General features: G+C 36.5%; 2 protein-coding genes across 3 annotated transcripts in view; one reads left to right on the plus strand and one right to left on the minus strand.

The window, feature by feature from the left end:
- LOC139965746 (ubiquinone biosynthesis protein COQ9, mitochondrial-like) overlaps positions 1 to 16757 on the plus strand; it is a 30789-nt gene extending 14032 nt beyond the window's left edge. For both annotated transcript variants that reach the window (XM_071968418.1, XM_071968419.1), the window contains exon 7: positions 11854 to 16757. In XM_071968418.1, coding sequence (XP_071824519.1) covers positions 11854 to 11892 — 39 coding nt within the window. In that variant the 3' untranslated portion in view covers positions 11893 to 16757. The remainder of the gene's footprint in view (positions 1 to 11853) is intronic.
- LOC139965745 (uncharacterized) lies at positions 15572 to 23302 on the minus strand. Its single transcript, XM_071968417.1, has one exon. It carries the CDS (start codon positions 23079 to 23081, stop codon positions 21657 to 21659), a length of 1425 nt encoding a protein of 474 aa, XP_071824518.1. The 5' UTR covers positions 23082 to 23302; the 3' UTR covers positions 15572 to 21656.
- Positions 23303 to 23504: the final 202 nt, after the last annotated feature.

The raw sequence follows: 23504 nt of genomic DNA on the forward strand, positions 1-23504 counted from the left end.
TGTTTAGACCGCATTGACGTCAAATTTCAAGGTCAACAGGTTAGTAACTTCCAAGGTTCATGAACTAGGAAGCAAGTGATTCAGAGTAATGCTATCACAACGATCATTATATTCCCAAATTTGTGGATCAGATTTGGATCTCAAGAATTGATAACTGATTCCCCTAGGATGCTAAGATACAATGGTTCTTTCATAGGTAAAACATAAATTGATCTCATAACTAGTCTTTCTTTGGTATAGACACCGTTAAAGACGATGACAAGTTTGTGTGTACTTTAACAGTTTCAATTTGATGGGGAAAAAAGAACCTAACGCATTAATTCCAGAGAATTGTTGAGAAAATAGGAGATATATAGATATAATCAAAGGCTTCTTCCAGTTTGGGTCTTGCAATCTCAGTAAGGTAAGAACACCGACTTTCTCCGTTTTTTCGTCATTTTCTGCTTCTCTTCGTATTTCCTCCATCTCTTCCTCAACCATGTCAGTCCCACGTAGTTTTTGTAAGACTAAGAGTTATATAATAATAATAAACATATATGAGATTATATATACTAAGAGCATGTACATCATGGTATATGTTGTAAGTACAAATATATCAATTTAAATGGAAGCATCGCGACATGATCAAAGAAATACAAGATAAACATAATTTATTTAGTTTTGTTGAATATCGTTTCTGCATTACTGTATACTGAATACATACATGAGTTTGCAGGCCTCTGTGACAGAGTATATTTTTGTCATCTGGAAATTCTCTAGCTTCTAACTAAAGGCTATTCCATGTCTAGTTTAATAGATATAGCAAAATGTAATTTGGAGTAATTTTAAATCTGCAGGTACCAATCATCTAATGTATGCATACTGTACCTACTTCTGTAGAACTATAGTTGTCTGCCACTCAATTTCTACGTTTACTGTGCAATGATGGAAAGTCCCATTTTTATTTTTAACTTCAAATTTCCAAGGTCAGCTTCATTATGTACATAGACTGAAGAACACCATAAACATTTACACTGGGTGTTTTAATATGTGATTCATGCTTTACATTACAAGTATTGTAATAATTATGGGAAATATTCATCAATCTGTCTAGCAATATTAGCATCATCTCTCGATTTGCTGTTAAACCTGTTTTATGTGTTGTCTTACATGCAACGTTGAGGAAACCAACGTGTGGATTCTCAATTACATCAAGGTTGAATCAATTGCCATATATGGAGGTCAGGTCATAGGTCAAGCATACTGTAGGGCAAGCGAAAATTTGTGCTATTTCTGGTAGCAATCAAACCACGGTCCCTAAGTCAACAGGTACGTAATATGTACTGTAAGTGGTTCATAATGCATTATTATACAACATGATTAGACTGGCTGGTGCACAAGGTATTGGGGAGTAACAGAGAGTATAGAGTTTGATTGTGAAAGGGCTATGGTTATTTGAGATCTATACCTGACAATGCTTACATCTAAAATCACCAGTCAGATCTATATCTGGTTGTCGGCACAACCTTACCCAGGGTATAATTTACTAGTTGCTTATTTGCATTGCATACATATATTGCTCTTGAGACATTATAAAAAAAATTCAAACAATAGTACCGAGAGTAACAACATTCTGTTCTTCAAAAGCAATTGCTGAACACCTTTTGTTATACACCATTTGTTAAAATGTTACCATTTTTTTGTTCGGATAAAATATTCCTGCCATTTTTCACAGCAGTCTGCATTGCTATACCAGGTGAATGTTTATCTGTTACTAAGTAAGAATTATGGATTTTTATCATGATCTTTAATGTGATGATAGAAAGGATACTACAGATAAAACCAGCCACCTGTGTGCCCCTATTCCCCTCCCCTCCCCCCTCCCACCCATAGAGCAATTTGGCTTCTCCAGCCTGGTCCCCAAAAGTAACGATACTTACTTTGACAAAAACGAACAATTCTGATTTGCTTATCAGGTTGGTCAAAAAATGGAAAATGAGGGAACAGAAAACTGGAGGTGTTTGGATACACCCCCCAGACGAATTCTAGTTTTTTAGATGCTAAAATTTGGGCGATGAAAATGTCAAACTTTTATCTCCTAATTTAGACTTAGCTCTTATCTCTGAATTTCTGATTGTTCTCACAATATCGACCATTTTCCCTTTCTTTTTTTGAGTATTGTGACTTCAAACATAAAATTACAACTATTTGTCTCAGTTTTCTTCTGGAATTTGCATCTTTGTACAGAAATTACATTCCTCAAAATTTTGGCTTTATAAAACAACTTTTAATTTTCAGATTTCAACTATTCCAATTGTGAGAGTGGTGGGGGTGGGGGGGGGGGTGGGAGGGGGATACCATTTGGACCTTGTATATTGTATAATATAATCACATGCGTGATGGTCTCTTCTTCATAAATGCCCCCACACTGGTGATTTCTTGAAAAAAGGTCCTGCGTGCAGGAAAACACAGCCAATTAATCTATGGACAGAGTCCAATATGTCTGGTGCTCCAGGGGAGTGGATGAGGTGTCTCAGTAGAATTTCACTTTTTAAAGGATTATTCGACTGGACTAGAAACTGGAAAAGTATGAAATCGGGTAAAGGAAGGTGGATATAGGAAGGTGGATGTAGGTAGGTGGATATATGAATGTGGGTATAGGAAGGTGGGTATAGGAAGGTGGATATCGGTAGGTGGATATAGGAAGGTGGGTATAGGAAGGTGGATATCAGAAGGTGGATATCGGTAGGTGGATATAGGAAGGTGGGTATAGGAAGGTGGAGGGAGTCAAACTTGTAATTTGCAATTATAAGGTAATAAAACCCAAATTTTTACAGACATAGGCTCATAAAGTAATTCAATGTAATTAATCATAGTAATTTGTATAAAATGCCAGTAAAATTCTAGTGACAAGTAGGAACTGTATGAGGAGAGGAGATGGGATTGTGGGTCTTAGACAGACTGTCAAGTTTGCAGCCCCAAGCATAGTAACAAGGTATTTACAGGAAACTGTTCTGATTTCTATGTAGTGTTTGTGACTGTTTGTATGCATATGCAGTGTAAGCTATATTGTTCATTGGCAACATACTGACAAATCTATGCATTAGTGACATACAATGTCAGTACAGTCTTTAACAAAACTTGCACTGTATGGCCGAGGGTCAATAGAGAATTCACATAAGTTTTTAGTATTAAAAGGCTGCCAGTTCAACATGTAAAGTGCAATCACAACATTATAAGGGGGGACAAGGAAGAGAAAAATAAAACATAATAAGAGTAAACAATATATGACATCTGTAAATACTATGTGAGACTTTGGCATCTAGTACAATACCAAAGTATAAGTTTTGTTAACACTAACAGGAACTAGCAGGATCTTCCTGTATATAATTAACTTTAGGTGTTACTCATTAATTACGATGTAAAGTAATTTGTTGGACGACATTGTTACCCTTCACCTGAGTTAGCACAACAGATAGAGTTATGATTATGTTTTCAATTACCAGGTTAAACAGTCAAACCATGTAAAGATATTACAGGTTATAGGAATAGTGTTCACCTACCCGTTTTCCCCTCCCCAAGGGACCTTTCTCCCCCCCAAGGGATCACCCTCCCCTTACAATTCCACTCTCATCTTCCAAGTGCATGACAGTTGCATAAATTTTCATTAACAATGTAGATTAGCAGATCTACCTAAGTGTTGTGTGAAGTCAGACCAGCGTGTTCACTCTTTTTCTTATGATACCATAGATTGCAAAGTTATATATAGCTGTATTTTGTATAGATTTGTTATAATTACCAAGTCATATGATATTTACATGTTAAGTGTACAAAATCTATGTACTAAGGTGGAAGTGGTCTATGTACTGAATTCAACCATTTGGCTGTCAATTGGTGGTCAATGTACTGAATTCAACCATTTGGCTGTCAATTGGTGGTCTATGTACTGAATTCAACCATTTGGCTGCATTTGGCATATAGTAATTTGTAATGACTGCAAGGAAACTTTATGTAGCACATGTTTTATAGTTTCATTTAAGACCAACCTTTGAAGTAGTTGCCAGTATCTTTCTTGGTGTGCTGTTTGATATGTTATTGTTAACAGATCATGTTTTATGGGATTCTGGTAGAACCTAATCTACTCGTTGCAGTGGAGGATGGTATCTCCAAATTGTGAGAATGCAACAACAACAAAAACAACAACAAAATATCATTTTAGCACTGATTACTGTTCTCCCTTGATCTACAAAGCCTACTGTCCATTTTCCAACAATTGTGATTTTACATGTAAGAGCTGTTGTAGACAGTGCAGTGACAAAAAGCTAGCGTTATCCACAGTAAGAAGCAATACTTGTTTGGTGAACGATAAATACTTTAATAAACGTACCAGGAAATTTTCAACATAACTTTGCCAACAAAAAGCCAACAAATGATTTTTTAGAATGGATTTAAATAGTACAACTGTTGCTATGGTAACTATTCCATCAGGGATGTGTAATAAATGAGTTCGATATGGAATGATTTTCACAAAGAGGACTCACAAATTATCAAACAAAATTGAGGCCTGACTCAGTCCTTTTCAATTTTTTACTTTCGAATTCACTCAACATTGTTTTCATGTTCTTTCTATATCATGAGTGTTTCCTTTCGTACTATGAACAAAAGCTTAAAAGACACAAGGCGTTTATCACATGGGTTTTGTACCCTACCAGGATGGCCAATGTTGGTTATGTCTCAAAGGAAAATAGATGCGTCTGTCCATGTGTAACAAACTACATGCACATCTCTTCAGTACAGAATTTACAGAATTCCTCATATTTATGTTAAATTTCATACAATAAAGCATAACTTTATGGAGTTTGATATAGTGAAAGACTCACATTGAAAACTGTAAATTACATGTTAAGAATTCAAGACTAGTAAACAGTATCCTTGTACACATTATGCTAGTAGGCTATATAGCTAGGTGACCTTAAGACGTAAAACTGTTCTAAATGTTGGTGATAATGATGAGTTAAAGGAGCACAGGCAGAGAAAGGCAATGTTTCTCTGGATTTCAGTAGCATCACTCAATGCTTGTCGTTGCTTCATTTTTAGTTAACTTTAAGCGTATATAGTTACACTTTGTTATGCAAATCTGAAGAGGAGACTATGGGATGGTCTAGTCTGTAGAGGAAACTGGCATGGTCTAATCTATAAAACTTAGATGAGACTATTGGATGCCAGGGATGGTCTGATCTGAAGTGGAGACTGTGGGATGGTCTAATCTGAAGAGGAGACTGGCATGGTCTAAACTATAAAACTTAGATGAGACTATGGGACGGTCCATTCTGAAGAGGAAACTATAGGATGGTCTAATCTAAAGAGGAGACTGTGACATGGTCAAATCTGTAAACTTAGTGAGACTATGGGATAGTCCAGTCTGAAGAGGAGACTACACAATGGTCTAATCCTTAAAACTTAGATGAGACTATTGGAGGCCAGGGATGGTCTTATCTGAAGAGGAGACGATGGGATGGTCTAATCTGAAGGGGAGACTGGCATGGTCTAATCTATAAAACTTAGATAAGACTATGGGACGGTCTAGTCTGAAGAGGACTGAGATGGTCTAATCTGAATTGGAGACTGGCATGGTCTAATCTGTAAACTTAAGTGAGACTATGGGATGGCCTAGTCTGAAGAGGAGTCTGTGACATGGTCTAATCTGTAAACTTACATGAGACTATGGGATGGTCTAGTCTACAGAAGATTTTGTTGAATGGTTTAATTTGAAGAAGAGACTACAGGATGGTCTAATCTGAATTCAATTGTTAGGTAGAAGTGAATGCATTGATTACTTAAAGGATGATTAGCTGTTTTTTAAATCACTTAAAATTACAAAGTGCAGATGTCTAGATAGAAGTAATTGTATATCTTCCCTCCCATATTCTCCACTGCTGACATTAATGTGTCTTTAAATCAATGTTTAATGTTCACTTGATTTCATTACATTGGTTACCTAGTGGACTGTAATACTGTAGAGAAAGTAATTTTAGTATCAGGAAGTCCAATGTTTTGAAATCTTAGAGAGGTTGTTTTATTTTGCTACTTCCATGTCCGACAGCAGGGGAAACTCTTCCCATGGTGATGATAGTATATGGTAGTAGATTGCTCACATTGTCTTGGCTGTACGTGAATGTATATATATCATATCACTGAGCTGTGCTAGCCTAGTGTTAAACCTCTGTCACTGTGAGAATTGTGTATAGATTGCAACAGAAACAGGCATTTTTTATCACTTGCCCGAAGGCTCAAGGAATCTATGCGATGGTGATTGGGTGTGTATGTGTGTGTGTGTGTGTGTGTGACGCCCTTGGCTCGTAAACACAATAACTCAACAATGGCAAGTTGGATTGAAGTCATACTTGGTACATAGATGTGCCATACTGAGTAAAAGAACCCTATTGATTTTGGTGCCCATATCATGAATAATAATGAGGTCACAGGGTCAAACGTAAAAATCTTCAAATGCTAATATCTCCCCAACCAAAAGTCAGAAATCATTTATACATGGTATTAATATGCTGGTAGATAGTGGGTACATGGTGATATATGTACAAGTTGATATTATGTATATTTATTAGGGGGCGGGGCTTAAGTTGATTTTCACTAAAATAGCTTGTAAACACGGTAACTGAACAACGACAAGTTGGATTGAAGTCATACTTGGTACATAGATGCGCCATAGTGAGTAGATGAACCCTATTGATTTTGGAGCTCATCTCATGAATAATAATGAGGTCTCGGGTCAAATATAAACATTTTCAGAATTGAATCATACTTTGTGTGAAGGTGTTGGTAGATATTGGGTACATGATAGTGTATGTTCAATGTGATATTATGCACATTTATTAGGGGGCAGGGCTTGAGTTGATTTTTGCTAAAAATAGCTTGTAAACATTGTAAGTTAACATATTTAGTAGGTAGGTCCACAGTCAGTGAAAGAACCTTGCTGATCAATTTAATCAACAATGACGAAAGCTTGGGAGTATCATCTCAATTGGCAAGGAATCACAATAAGCCCACTGGCTTTCTGGTTTTTTCTTGCAAGAAGTAGATATTAAAGGAGAATTTGAGACATAGAAGTGATTTTGATTGTAGCAGACCATTAACGAGGATAAGTTCATTATAAGTTCATTATAGCAACTTTACTTTTTTTGGAAACAACCCATACATTGATTATATGGTACTAGTTGCATTACTAAAGAAGCTGGACTATCTTGGTGAAGGCGTGGTCACCGTGCCGTGGTGTAGCATTTAGGGTGTCCCCCGGTCCACAAATCCTATCATTCCTGGTTCATAACCCCACCTATAACCAGATTCATTGAACCTATTCAAATTGCAATAGTGCATTTTTGTTGCATGAACAGCTAGGTTATTAAGTGGACTTGATACTTCTGGTATGTAGCTAGCCAACTAAGGCAGGATTGCATTGTCTTTGCAATACTTTGGAAACAGCATTCCAACACTCACAATGGGGCTACAATGCAAAGGTAATGAATGGGGTGGTGCAATCATTTCCCTGAAACTTGAAAATACCAGAGCATAGTCTTATTTTGTTACGTGTGTGTGTGTGGATAATACTGGTTTACTAGAATCAGCAAAAAATAGGTATGACAACATTGTTGTCTCATTGTAGCAGTTTACAAAAAGGACTTGAATGGTGGCATTCTGCTTCTAGCTCTTCATATGATTGCGAAAGGTGCTTTTCGTAAATACTGAAAGTAATAATTCGTCAACAGACACTTAATATATTTTGAACTTGTATCGTAGTTACGCTAGATATCATGCATATCATGTTGCACTTCCATAGTCCATACCAGATAATTGTGTTACTTTCACCTTAGTGCAATGGTGTTTAGAAGTCTCCCTTTTTGGTTTTCATGATAATTGTAACATTTGCATTCATGATGGTGTATGTGCAGGGGCATCACTAGACACTTCAATCTTGGGGGCCACTTTACTTAATTAGGGGGGTACAATGTTTGTTTTGTGAATGCAGTCCTGGGGGAGGGGTCTAAGGGGAGGGGGTGTCCCTTTTTTGATTAATGAAGGGTCCTAAGATGCAATCTGGTGCTATCTTTTGCAACTCAAAGTAACTTTATGTTCAAGAATTTTCAGGCATAGCCTGTCCGATATTTATGTTTTTAATTGAGGTAGATAAAGTTTTTGTTTGAGTATTTTTTTTAACACTACAAATTGCATCTGGGGGGTGGCACAATTTTGTTGGGGGGAGGGTACAATTTTTTTGGGGAGGGTACAATCTTTTTTGGGGAGGGCACGTGCCCCCCAGGCCACCCCCTGGCTATGCCACTGCGTATGTGTGTGTGCGAATGGGTTTGTGATGCCCAGCTTGTAAACATGATATCTCAAGAAGGGAAGATTATTGTTTTACATTTTTGATGGAACTTAAATCCATCCAGACTCTCCATGTAGTTTTAATCATATTTGAAATCAAAGTTGAAAATTCCATATTTTTCATTTAAAATTTTCTTTCATTACTTGTATTGCTAGTAGGTATTACCATAAAAATCAACTCAAAAGGCTCTTTAATGGAATTTTCCAGAATTTGTTAATATTTTAATATTCCTTGAGAGAGAGAGAGAAATAGACTATAACATATGAACATTAATATTCTGCCTTTACAGCAGTTGATAACTTCAAATATTGTTTATAATGATTTAGTCACTGGCAGTGGCGGAGCTAGGGGTATTGGTCGGGGGCGAGAATGGTCTGTAGGGGTGCTTTACGACACTATCTAAGCGGAGCGCCACCACAGGTTGGCGCGAAGCGTACAGAAATTTTTTGAGTAAAGATACTCCCTAGATTGGCGGAAATGACCCTTTCCGGGCCTTGCTAATTTGCAGTTAAACGAAAATAAATAGGTGTCATCGCCATTTTGTCAGAAAATTACACCAACAAAATGTTTCAAATGTCAATAGGTATTTGAGAGCGTAATAAAAAAGTCAATAATCGCGAATAAGTAAAAAGTGGTAAAAAGCTGAAAAGGGCGCCAGTAGGCCATTTGAGTCTGTCAGGGGGGCAATCCCCCCTCCCCTGACTGTATGGACGCTCCGCCACTGGTCACTCGCCATACATTTGCACACAATACACACGAACACTAGCAAACGGTACAGCTCATGCAATTGTGACAATTAGGACAGTAAATGTAAACTTTCCATCTCTGTCTGGGACTGTGTTTTTCTTCTTGAATGATATCAGCATCATCATAAAAAAGATCTAATTTAAAAAAGGAAAAACATCTCTCACCATACATATACACACATGAATACTACACAAACTGTACAACTCATGCAATTTTCTCAACAAGTATACAATTGTTCTACCAGAGAATATGAAATAAGGATCCAACTTGAAAATGAAAGGGGGGGGGGGGGGGCTCTCTATTATCATGTTTTCTATGGAATTCCTAGTTTCTTGGTAAATGAACAGGATGTGGTATACCCAATCTCTGTGTTTGAGATTACTGAAAGTATTCCACTCGGTGACCTTTGGTGATCCTGTGAGCAGCATTCAGAACAGTACAAAGATCCTCAAAAAGTCAACAACTGATCGTTCAAATTTAATCAGGTTTAATGTCAGGAACTGCTCAGGCAGGGGGACGTGGATAGGTTTGTGAAATTTCCCCCTGAATGTACAAGCAGTAGTTTAAGCAATAATTAAATTGGTAATAAATGACATCAAAAGTGAAACTGGTTCTACGGTCAGACCTATTTCAAAGTTAACTCCAAAAGGGAAACTGTAAAAAAATCTATATCTAGGATAAGGACCACTCCCCCCCCCCCCCCCACTCCTCCAATTCCTGGAAAAGAGTCAATTTTTATTAGGACAGTAAATGTGACCTTTTCATCCCTGTCTGAGACTCTGTGTTTTTTCTTGAATGACATCAGCATAATAACAAAAATGTCTAAAAAAAATTATCTGTTTTCAGTGGAAAGAGATAATAAAGACCCCAACTGCAAATATTGACTTTGAACTTTGTCTATATTAATCAACAGAACTTAGGTGTCTTAGATAACCCACACAGATACACACACACATACGCTCACATGGACTGTGCTGTGTGATTTTATGTCATTTCTATAGGATTTTGTATGATTAAGAATAGTTATAGTCTTTTCTTTAATGGTTGTATACCTTGATATCAGACATATTTAATTTTATTTATCCAAAGTGAAAGAGGTTAGTTGCAAACACTGTAACTTTATGCATACTAGTATTTAACATCTGCATGCTGTGGACTTTGTGATCATTCTGGATAAGAAATATGAAGTACACTGTTTCCTGGATAACCTTGAACTAATGTCAAACAAGTCTTTGGGCTGGGTAAGCTTAAAGGGATATAAAGAGGTCTGTTTTCTGACAGGATTTCAAGGGAAATTAAGGTGTGCTCTTGAATAGGTTTTAAAGGGATATAAAGAGGTCTGTTTTCTGGCTAGATTTCAAGGGATATTAAGGCTTGCTCTTGAATTGGCTTTAAAAGGATAAAGAGGTCTGTTTTCTGGCTAGATTTCAAGGGATATTAAGGCTTGCTCTTGAATAGGCTTTAATGGGATATAAAGAGGTCTGTTTTCTGGCTAGATTTCAAGGGATATAAAGGTGTGCTCTTGAAATGGCTTTAAAGGGATATAAATTAAGTCTCATACTGTGTAAGCTTAAACTGATTTACTGTCAGTCTGGTTTCTGAGTTTCCTTCTATATGGGATATCACAGTAAGTCTGTTTCTTCATTGCGGACTAGGCTTAAAGGGCATACAGTAGACTGCACATCATCTGGTTTTCCGGAACTAGATAGGACCGATTTGACAGCGCCCTCTAATATTGGGAGTGGCTAGAGAGCTACATCCCTTGTCGCTGTAAACTTTTGGTGGTATATACGCTTCAAAAACTCCTATATTTCTTACCGAATCCAGTTAATGAATTTCTCATCGATATGTGTGTTACAAACACATTTGTAACATAGCCTATAGTTTTCCAGGGGCTCAGAAATCAAAGCTTCCACACTGTGTATATTTTGTGATAGAAGGTTATATCGTCCTCAGGATTAAGACCATACATTGAAAACATTCACTCAGTGTTTTTTATTTTTTTATGATTATTGTCATCTATATAATAAAAAAATTACTTAGTGTGCCTTCTACGCGATCATCATTCTACGCAATAAAAAATTACTTAGTGTGCCTTCTACGCGATCATCAACATATGAATTTAAGCGTTTTGATTATACCGCTGCCACATTATGGAATAACTTACCCCAGGACATTTGCAATATTAATATAGACTTAACGCAATTCAAGAAATTGCTTAAAACACTGTTTTTCAGAGCTGCCAACACAGATTAATGTACTTATTTTATACTTGCTGTACATACTAAATTTAGGTGTTATTATTGTATTTTAGTCATATTTTTTCTATTTATTTTTCTATTATGTTTTATTATTTCTATTTTTCTATACAATCTTAACTTTTATATCCTTTTTAACTTTTTCTACTTTTAACAAATTTTTTATCTTTTGCTGTAAAGCGCTTTAGAGCAATTTTTTAATTGAATAAGGCGCTATATAAATCTTGTGTAATATAATAATAATAATCTATAATGAGGGTAGTCCTGCTCAGTGCAGAGCACTGCTTTCCAGAGGAGCCCTCAAAAGTAGTGCCGGTCACAATTTTCACATGGACTTCTACTATTGAGTCTTTTGTGAATATGATTTATCGCCAAATTATGGTTCTATCAGGCTTCAAATTTGGCTGTTTTCCACATAGTATAATATACTGCAGTTGGTTTTCACATGTTTTTCTTTGTCTACATGAACAGGGTCGCAATATTCTTGGAGTTAATGACCAGAGGAGGTGAGATCAAGCCAACGAATCCCCGCCCTGATGTTGGACCCATGCAACAAGATCAAGACCCTGTTTATTACATGTTGGTACCATCACTAACATATGGAATATAGTTCTGATACAACACTGTTCTGTGGTCATTACTATATAACTGGTTGATGGTGTACTGAGAAGAGTAATTGAGAACATCACAAGGCTGATAATGGATAAAAGTTTGGTTAAATGACAACCCAGCCACATGTGTTTAGATATAGTCTATCTAAGGGTGGGCACATGTAAAACCCAGTCACATGTGTTTGGATATAGTCTACCTAAGGGTGGGCACATGTACAACACAGCCTCATGTGTTTAGATATAGTCTATCTAAGGGTGGGCACATGTAAAACCCAGTCACATGTGTTTAGATATAGTCTGCCTAAGGGTAGACATTGTACAACCCAGTCACATGTGTTTAGATATAGTCTATCTAAGGGTGGGCACATGTAAAACCCAGTCACATGTGTTTAGATATAGTCTGCCTAAGGGTAGACATTGTACAACCCAGTCACATGTGTTTAGAAATAGTCTACCTAAGCTCTTGCAACTCTTGGATAGTAGAGTTATGTAATAAGAAGCAGCTTTAAAGGAATTTTTTAGTGGCAGTCTATTGGGTATATGGAAAAAACTCCCCCCCCGGCCCCCCCCCCCGGTTCCTACACCCTTGTCTCAATCTACACTTGTAGTTAACCTAAAATATCACCTTACCCGCATCAATCATAAGGAATGTGTGAAATAACATGGGCGTGTCATGATTTATTCATCGCCACAGTCCTAGTTCGGGGATTTTTCATACTATGATTCAAGAGAAGTGACTTTTTTAGGGGGCTGCAGGGACGCTATCATTCATAACAAGTTACATTGTAGCAAATTTCTGAAGTAAAGTAGCGATTTAGATGGAATTTTCGGACGAAGTTGCAAGTTAGTAATCTTTTGGAGAGTTAAAACGTTCCATAACTCCTTAACTGGATTTTCTTCATAATATGTTGTCCAGATGTTTGTTATTTGAGAAATGATTAGAATCACAGCTGTTCACAAAGTCTGTACACATTCCTGTGTTATGTATCAAGGCCAAGCTTAGAGTGAGATCTTCTGTATACCACTGGCATAACAACTATGGTTGAATATACTCATAACTTTAAAGCTATTGTTTAGGCCTTTACCCACTTACATTTCTGGCTTTGTTTTTAGCATTGTTAAATTAACTGCCTTCAGTTATTCATTATTGCTCTATAATAGCAAAACTGAATGTCAAGATACATTCAGAACTAATTCAATATTAACTAGATGAGAACAATAACCTCTTGTAATTAGATTTGCTACTTGTCAAAATTGAACCACTTCAACCAGTCATTTTTCCTCAACAAGAGTTTTTCCTTCTGGCATCAGATATGAATGCGATAGACACCCACGCATAGTAATAATATTGAAAGCGATAGTGTATCTGGTTCTCGAATGATGAAGTTTTACTTTCGCCTGGATGTTAAGAGTTTTAAATGAGGAAACTAAAAATCCTTTCGTCATTGGATGTGATTCACTGGAGTGGACAAACACTCCTCAGATATTGGTCTCTGAAGCGTTGCTGGCAGGATATTTCCTGCTAATGACTGGATAGTGAAATTGTAAGGCTAGCAGGTCTAATGTTATGGTTTGTTAGCGTCAGGCTCTGGCTTATGTTATTGATCTAGGTACTTGCAGTTACGTATAAACAAGAGAAAACATTTCTGTTCCTTCCTAGATCGTACTTCAGTTACAGTTGTATGCTGTGTTGTATTGCATTGCTCAGTTTTGTACAGGATGCCTATGTTATTACTACCATCATCACTTACTAAAATGTCATTGAAGAGAGAAGCTTTCGATAAACTATTTGCCCTGTCGTATCAAATTCAAGAGTATTCTCTTCTTGTGATCACTGAAGTTGTTCAAAGGTTTCAAGCAATTTATCTTGCTCTCTATTTCAAATGACTTCGACGTTTCTCTTCTTTACTTAAAGGGTAAGGTTTTGAGGGTGGGGGGGGGGTGGCTGTATGGAAATAGGGGTGGTTGGTGTGGGATGTGTGGATAAGGGTGGAATATCACTTAATTTTCAAGTACACCACTGCTTCACGATATAAAAGGTTTATTCACAGTTGAAGTTAAAATACTGAATTTGGTGGGAGGTGTAACGTGACGTTTAATGTGTACTGTCACACCCAGTACTGTCGTATCTAGTCCACTTGTGTGTGTGGGTATATGTTTGTATGTATGTATGAATATATATATTTATACATAATTGAAATTGTAGTGAGTTGAAAAATCCAGACCAGTGAAAAACTTCCAGCCTCCACCAGGGCCTCTCGCTTTATATGCGAACATCCTAACCACTACACTATGGAAGCTGATTGTATGTCCAGCGGTTCGAAACCGGTAAAGGAAGGTCGTAATTCCACTGTAGGCGTTTGTCACCTGTATCCAACAATACTAGTTCTGTTTTGGTGACATATTTGCCTTACTTTAGAGATCAAACATGATGCTAACCAACTCGAAATCATTTGTGATTCCTAAGGCTGGATCTCGAAAGAGATACTTTGAACAGGCTTTGTTAATGAAATGGAGGTAAAAATGAAAATATATATATAATTGAAATCGTAATGAGTTGGAAAATCCAGAACAGTGAAAGAACTTCCAGCCTCCACCGGGATTCGAACCCGGGCCTCCTGCGTGTCATGATTTTTCAATTGTACCAAGAGTTACCTCCTTTATTTAATTGATTATTTCCTGTGTAATATACAACATTTCACAGATATATATTCAATGTCTGACTATTTCTCTTCGGCTCCACATCTCTCGACATATTTGCTTCTCCAACTTTGTAATCAGATGGTTAATTCGTCTGAATGAATATATGGTTGACTGTGTGTCGAGATGAATGTCCAGCCACGCCAAACCAGCATCCAACAGGAGACACCATCTCTTATACCTTAAAGTAATGGCAAGAAACTGGCCACACATTTATTCTATATGTAGCCCATCTTCAGAGTATTATATAAGTCTATGTAACATACCCCCTCCTGATTAACTCCAGTATCTCAGTGTAAATATCTATGTACATACCAGTGACGGTTACAAATATCTTGCAATGACACCTTGCAGAACAGTGACTACACCTAAGCTTTGTTTTTTTCTTTACTACTTCCATGTAGTCTTCATAATTGTTCTGTTAATATGCTAATTAGTCTCCTTCAATCTTTGCATATGTCATGCTGTTTACATATGGTTGAACTGAAATTATAATTTGAAACTAAACAATGACCAATTGAGTTACTCTGAAGAAACTTTCAACATGTCGCAATGGGTGTGTGCATTCTAACCTTGAATATAGAGAGATGTATTGTTTTTACCAGTACATGTCAGGAAGGCACGGTTGCAACCAAAAGTTAGGTACACTGTGGGTTCTAGGCAGGCCCAAATATTTGTAAGCGGAATATTGTTGACATTTTGCAACTGCTACACATTTCTTTTCCCAATTTTTATACACTTAGTGTATTTTTTAATTCCTGAATTGAATGTAATCGTGCCATTCCTGTGACCCTTTTGAAAGTATAGAATTACAAAAAAAAGTGGAAAAACACTTGGTCTTACTTATATACACAAAAAATAAGAGAGGGCAATGAGAGTTTGCATGATCACAATTTATTATTTCAATCACTTAATTACCAGAGAAACTAGATGAGAATAGTATCAATATGGACTTGATATCTTACACAAGGTTTCTAATGCTTTTGTCCAGTTTATAAAAAAAAGAATTAAACACAATGGTACAAAAGTTTAAAATTACTTACACCAAATTTTGGTGATAGTTCCAAACAACCTTCTGTCTTAGGTACTAAGTTGAAACAATATAAATGAAATATTTGAATTAAAATGAGTTAAACCCCACAGTCCAACGAACAGAGCATCTTTGCACTATGTATGTACATAAATACACATAAAGATGTTCCGTTTGTACCGAGCAGGAACTTTTGAGCTGTTGTGAGATAAGAAATATTCAATCAAAACTGAGCAGTCTGAGCATACCGTTCAACCAATAACTAAGAGAGTTATGTAGTTTATAAGTATGAGACTTTTCTGTAAGTAGCTTATCATGAACAGAATCAAATACAGACAAAAAGTGTGTCCCACAAACTTGAGGAAATGAAATCTAGTTCATGTGTATAATCAAACCATTGTCAAAGATATCAGCTTCAAGGTTCCTGTTTCAACGTTGGAAGGACTAAAGAAACAAAGAAATGCTTACTCAGCCTGCATTGTTCTTCTGCACCGTTCAATATGCAACATATAATGTATGCAGATGTATGCAGATATACACAATATATAATGCAGCATACAGGGACACCATGGTTCCTTTATCAGTCACAAAAAAAGCCACACCTTCAGGAGAAATTGCATCCAATGCACATACCCATCACAGGTCTAAATATCCTCATTTTAGGTTTGTGCTCAACAGTATCTTGAGAAGGTGGTGGGTACCTTTCGTTAGGCCTTTCATTTTTTATAAAAGCACAGTTCCTACAGACGAACATTGTATGAAACGGTTACTACCGTAGATTAATTGTGGCTGTGGTATATATGCATTCCAAAACATGATGAAAAAATATGGTAACCAATCTTGAAAGGCATGTTAAGTTTGAAAATAATTTCATTTGTTTTTCAATGCATGAGATCATCATTCAGTCACTCCTCCCGTCTTAAACACCTTTCTCTTTCTCACACATCAAACATAGGTAAAGGTCGTGAAATGATTATCTCCATACATTAATTGTTTATGGAATGAAACTGAAACTTGATACAAAAAAAAAAGAAGCTAAAAAACAAAATCTGTACAATAGGCTTAAAAGATTACATTTTTACAAAACTGTTGATTTACAAACAGAGCACCGTGAATCACAACATTTAATACCATGGTTTGCTGGAACAGATACAGCTAAAGTTAAATGATATATATATATATATATATATATATAGAAATGTTGAATAAGACAGCCCTCCCTCTTTACACCCACACCGACCCCCCTTTCCCCCAGGACATGGTCAAAATAACACCCAGTAGACTTTTTGCAACTTTCCTTTGACTTATAACTTTTAAAACAGTCTCTATAACCTGCTTTTCTGTTGTAGAAACTGAGTTTTAATTATCTTTGTTACACTCCTTGTGAAGCAATTGATTAGTCATTAATGAACTTGGAAAAACAATAAGTCATAAAAAAAATAACAAAACAGTCATTCTGACTTCCATCTTTGTTAAATTAATGCTTGAGAGTTTTAAATGCCAGAACAAACATATATATGTCAACTGATCTTCCTGCAATTGCAATACACACAGATTCAAGTTTAATCCCCAAAAAACGTAGTAATGACGGAAAACTTGAAAAAGCAATTTCAAAGGTTCTTCTCTCTAAATCTACTGTAAAGCCTTTTTGAAAGTCGTCTACTGGAAGAAAAAAAATGTTCATAGGAGAGCCAAACCAGAAATAAGGAAACTGGGTAGGAATGTTGCGATTGCTAGCAGACCCCGCGTTGGGAGAAGTGGTGACCCACCTTTGAACTTGCATGCAAGTTTGGAGGAGAAAAGAACTGACTTGTTCATTTGCCAAGTTGGCCATATAATACCAAACGGTTAGGTTGATTATAAAGTAAACAATTTCTTCAAATCTTGGCATTATAACTCTCACATTCTGCCAATGACTTCTTCCTGTTTTCATTCAACTCTGACACTTTTCATTCTTCCTTGTAAACATATAGAATAGTGGTTTGGTGATAAGGGAATTCCCTTAGATATATGAAACTCATTTTTGTGTTACAAACTGTGCATATGTTGTTAACAAAATTACAGAAAGTGAAAAACTTTTCTACTTGTACTGCTTGTTCATTATGAAAAAGATATGGCTCCTATCATGTGAATTAACTTAATCTAATTCATGCAGTGAAATACCACAGGCAGTGGTGTAAACACCAGTTCACTGGAAAGGCCGTTTAAACAAACACTACATATGAAGTGCAAATCAACTCATCTTTGCAAGATGCCAAAAAGATTCTATTTGCATTGCTTACTCATTGAAGATATATGTGACCTCACTTCCTAATTCATAACGAGCATGATTTAAAGATTCTGCATTCCAGTCTAAGAGATCAGCCCTAATAGCAAATACAACACAAGTGGCTCATATCAGCATTGGATTTGACCTCAACAAAAACTGCTGATTATAAGAATTCTTCAAACTTCCCATGCAAAGTAAGATTTCTACTTGCAAACATTGTGAAGTTTGAACTGATAGAATTGATAACACCTTCCAACACTATTACTGTAAAGCATTGTAAATAAATCAAACAAGCACAATCAAATGATTTCAATGTCTAACACATGTCATTTTCAATACTAAGGAAACAAGGGAGGGGGGGGGGGGGAGCTTAATAGATTCAAAGGCACATTTTTTTCACACAAAAAAAGAGTTGGAAGTTCATGTTCTGTATATTTGTTCTTCATCTTTGAGCTATATAGGTTTGGTTTTTATAGTAGACAGGAGTGAAACAAGAACTCAGAATGGTGGATGATAAGAATGGTTTCAGTACGAGCTTAAAGCTATCACACATTGAGTCATAGAGTGGTGCCATACGAAGCTTACGTTGGTTATTTGGAGCAAAATGTTTTACCAAACCACACTCATACAGCAATATGTAATGGCACAAACAGATTACACTTACTGTACAATGTACCCACATAGCTAGATCTGGTTATTCAGAGACCTGCATACACTGCTAACTTTAATAACCATTCCAAACACCAGTTACGATGGCTACTGGCAGTAATGAGAGTGAAAGTGTTACCAGAAGGAAATGATTAAACTGTACAGGTAAGTGTTCCATATGACTAGAACAAACCATTGATAAACCCACAAACAGGAAGAGAAAGAGAAAATGGAGGCACATAGCTGACGAGAATCTAACTAACTAGAATCAACTACAAAACAATGGTGTCTTGCTGATTGCCATGTAAGGTATGGGAAACCCTTTGAGTGCATAACTTGCTTAATTAGTACATAAAAAAGGAGTGATAACAAAAGTACTGTATGTCTCGAATTACAACACTTTGATCATTACAGCAACTAATCAGATTTGTGAATTCAGTCATCAAAAAATTGTTCAACTTTTTCAGAAATTTGAGTACTTTAAAAAAAAAAAAAAACTTTTATATGCAAAATGATGATCAGACAAAATGACAATTTGGAGTAAAATGATATTTAGATACTTTTGATGACTTATCAAAGGTAAAGTAATAAAGTCTCAAGTGATATAAAGAGTGAAGGTACAACTCTATGATACCATTACTACACCAATCTTCCTTTAAACTCCTGTGATCTTCATCCACAAATGATTCAGGAAAAAACAAAAGAGAATGTAGCAGCAACTTTAATGACATTCTGCCTTTAATGACATTTTTTTTTAAGACTCTTAAGAAGGAAGGAACATCAGACCATAGTTTGACTTTTTTTGCTATTTATGTAACGCTTAGTGTACATACACACTGCAGTAAAGCACTTATTTTGTCCATTACAGTACAGTGCATTAAAGCATTGTAGTACAGCATTACTTACAGTCCAAGCACAAGTGTACGTTTACATAATGGTTACATTTGTCCATTACAGAACAGCATTGCAGTACAGTGCATTACAGTACAGCACTTGAACTTGTTTAGTGAAGAGAGTGAACTAACATGGGATGACAATTGGGACATTCAGGTCTATAAAGAACCAGCCATTTTCTGTTTGTACAATTTACACTGCGATGGCTTTATACATAAAAGTAATGTTTTGCTAAACCACCGCATAAAGTTTGATCAGGTACGGTACACAAGAATAAAAGCTACTGCAGGTAGAAACCTGTAAATGTATAGTAAATGGCAAGTTCTGCAGGAAGTAATATCACGTAATAGTTTCTTTAAACTACTAGCTCTATATACCCTGCTCTATACAGTATCATTACATGTTATGTATATACGGAATATATGTGTGTAGGCTTATATTTAATTTAAACAATTATTACTACACCAACTGTGTTCATTTGAACTTGACATGCATAGCAACTAAACATTTTGTGTATATATATAGTATATATGTTGTACAAATTTTACATTGGCTGATTCTTAATGAGCTAGGGCAGATCACTTGTAAGAATATTAACAGCTGTCGCAGACATACAAAACGTTTGTTACACTGAATCTGGAGATGTATGTAAAGATTAATTTATGCAAAGATACTTTCTGCCACAGAGTACATTTCCTGTTAATTATTGTTGTCATGGTAATGCACCTGATTACTGAGGGACAAAACCAGACCTCTTGAAAACTATCTCTGTATCTAGTTCTTAAAGGTGATCAGCATTGCCCCCAAATAGTACCTCGCTAAAATTTGCGAAAACGTTTTCAAAAGTACTTTTCCTGGTGGTTGCGAATTTCCAGATTATTTCCAGACATCAAGAAACTGTGTATTTATTGAAAACTAGACAATTATTCAACCTACTTTGAAAGTGGTGGTAAAAGGCTTGCTGAAGTCCGAGCATGCGTGACCATTATTTGATTTTCAAGCATATTTGGCATCAATACTGATGACATTTGACCTTTAAAGCTAGGCACATGTAAAAGAGATAACATGTTTTAAGTGATATATAAATCTATAAAACAGACTTTTATCATTTGTAACACAACCAGACCTGTATAAAAATAATTTCACTTTTAGCGTTCGACTGTTCACGTAGTTTAGCTTCTCAGCGTGAGAGGAATTGTATTAATATCGTACTGCATGAATCTGTTGTATACTTCCTCTAGCTACACGTGCTAAGAGGTACACATTATACAATACCATATGTTTTATTACAACTGTCTATAACAATCAACAACAAAATTTCATCTCGGCTTAACAGGGAACTATTATTAGATAATTAGATACGGAAACCAGTAGAGAAAGGAATATAAAGAATGAAAAATTTCATCTTTGATGTTGTTAGTAAATTTTGTCACAAAGGGCATTCTTAACTCCATGCCCATTATATTTTGCCTATTATAATTGAAAACATGCTTCAGATAGTACTGGCACCACTTCTCCTTCCCCTCCTCACCCCTCCCCCAACCTTATGTAACTCCTCTTTCATCTTCCAGACACAGAGTTATTTAAGAATATAATGTACTCAAAATCCATACATAATTCCCGTCTCTTGGTATGAAAATATTCTCATAACGTCATCAATCATATCTATTTTTAATAACTTCTCGTTCTAATAAGATACAGTAAACAATTAGCCTCATACAAAATTTCACTACTGAGTACAAAAAGGTTTGGTGGAATAACAGTGAATTAAATAACAACTAAAAAATGCATGTAACTTTTCTAAAACGGCACTCTTTAAAAAGAATGGAAAAAAAATTGTTTAGTACTTAACATGTGAAAGTAGCATCATGTACTATAATAGTGGTTAAGGCACTTGAGATTATAGGTCCTGTTGACGGAATGTGCTTTGCTTGTCTCATTAAATGAAATAAGTACCAATTATCATATCAAAAATAACAGTTAAAATACCCTTTAAGCATTTGGATTAACGTTGGAAGCACAGGTTGCTTAATTCTCATATACTGAAAGTTAATTTGGATTAGAAAATATAAAAATCATTAAAAAAAAATTGCAAAAAGAATATGATGCTAGTACAAAAAGATTAGTATTGATTTTCTAAAATATACTTTCGGATTTTTTCAGGCACTGGTAGGTCAGCGACATAATGTCGTGGAAATGTTTCTCGGATGACAAATCGGCACAGATGTTGAAGCGATTTCATCTCTGTAAACCTGGAAACAGGACACGTTAGTCTCGCTGGGAATGTCTGAGTACCATTGATGTTTTGCATAAAACTGTACACTCCATTTTGCGATTCTCGCACAGCATCTTCGATCAAGTCCACCACAGACATGTAACCTTGAGAGTCATTTATGCTAAATAGGCCCCCGATGTATTCAAACCGTGTGTGAACTGGCCTTCCATTAGAGTTGAAACTTAACGAAAGAAGATAACGCTCATCAGAACTATCTCGAACAAGGAAGTAACCGTCTGGCAAACCTCTCAGTTTTGCTTCTGCCTGTTCCTGGGTGAGTGGCCCCCAATACCAAGGCTGTTGTGGCAACTTTCGTAACTCACCGGGAAGGCCATACTCCACTACGTGGGACGGCTTCTCATCAATGCTTTCGTAAGCTCCAGATTCCCTGTTTCCGTGCAACAACTTTACAGCCCTGATGGAAGGAAAAGTGCGACCTTCATTACTAGTGGGCTGCCTCGCTGGTGGTTGAGGGGGAATATGTTCGTTTTCATTGTTCGATTTATTGATTGGCTCTCCTCTCAGTTCGAAGGGTTTGGGGGGACGTGCAGGTGGTCTGTCTTCAGGTCGTTTTTCATTAGAAACGGGTAATTGACCCCTCCCATCGCAACTATCAAATGCTTTGTGGCTGGGGTAACTGCTAAACCCTCCTGAGGAAGTACTTTGCAACTCCAGAGCAGATTCATAACAAGAATTGGATTCTGTAGAAATACCTTGTTCTGTCACATAGTCAGGTTCATTATCCCCTGAAGTTGTGTCCTTATCACTGTTAACCCCTCGTTTTGGAGCATTCAAGTAGCCAATTGGAGCAGCAGAAAACTGGTGATTATCTAGATTACTTGGCGGGCCTTCATTTTGCGGTACACTGTGTTCATATCCCTCATCATCGCCATCTTTTTTCGTTTGCGATTTACTTCCGGGATATTCGTATTCGTTCTCCGTAGAACTAGGCCTATTGCCTGATTGACTAGACTTCGGCTGAATAGAATCTTTACCTCTTGATTTTGTTTTCTGTGTTAGCGAACGAAATCTATTTCGCAGGTTGTAAGCCTTTGTTTTACCACCGTTACCTGTTTCAAGTTCGCTTTTTATATTTCCATTTAAAGAGCTGTCGGGATAGGAGTTTCTATCGTCGCCAGAGCTTGATTTTGCGATATTTGGCATAGATGATGATATTTCATGACCGTTCCATGTCCTTCCCTTTCCATCGATTGATCTAGTCTTCCACTTCAGCAACGAAGGCGCCTTTGAAAACCTTCCTTTTAAGGACATGGTAGTACATCCGAAACACCAGTTTTCATATTAATCCGACTAATTTATTCGCAATTTTCTTCCAGTAGCTTTAGTTTTCGAATGGTGTCCACACCACTAAATTATTCCAACTGTGTATATATACGTATATACCAGTATACACATGCCCGTTCAGTACAACGTTAACGTGAATTAAATTACGTGTTGATCTCTGACTCAAACAGGTAGTAATGCGAAGGGATAGGCAGGGGAGAAGACAATGAGGGAGGCGCTATATTGAAACATATATTGGCAACAGTTCAAACCATCGAATATGTCTCAGCGGTGACTTTTAAACAGCCTGCTGCTAATCATGATATGTGTCATAGGTTAAGAATTGCTTTAGTGCTACTCATATTTCTATAGTTTTTTTTCCAGTTTCCAAGAAATGCTTGTGTTAATTAA

This window comes from Apostichopus japonicus, chromosome 3 (genome assembly GCF_037975245.1).
Source record: "Apostichopus japonicus isolate 1M-3 chromosome 3, ASM3797524v1, whole genome shotgun sequence".
NCBI lineage: Eukaryota > Metazoa > Echinodermata > Holothuroidea > Aspidochirotida > Stichopodidae > Apostichopus > Apostichopus japonicus.

Excerpts from the sequence above, each read along its gene's own strand:
- LOC139965745 (XM_071968417.1), bottom strand. The coding sequence starts at position 23,081 with ATGTCCTTAAAAGGAAGGTTTTCAAAGGCGCCTTCGTTGCTGAAGTGG.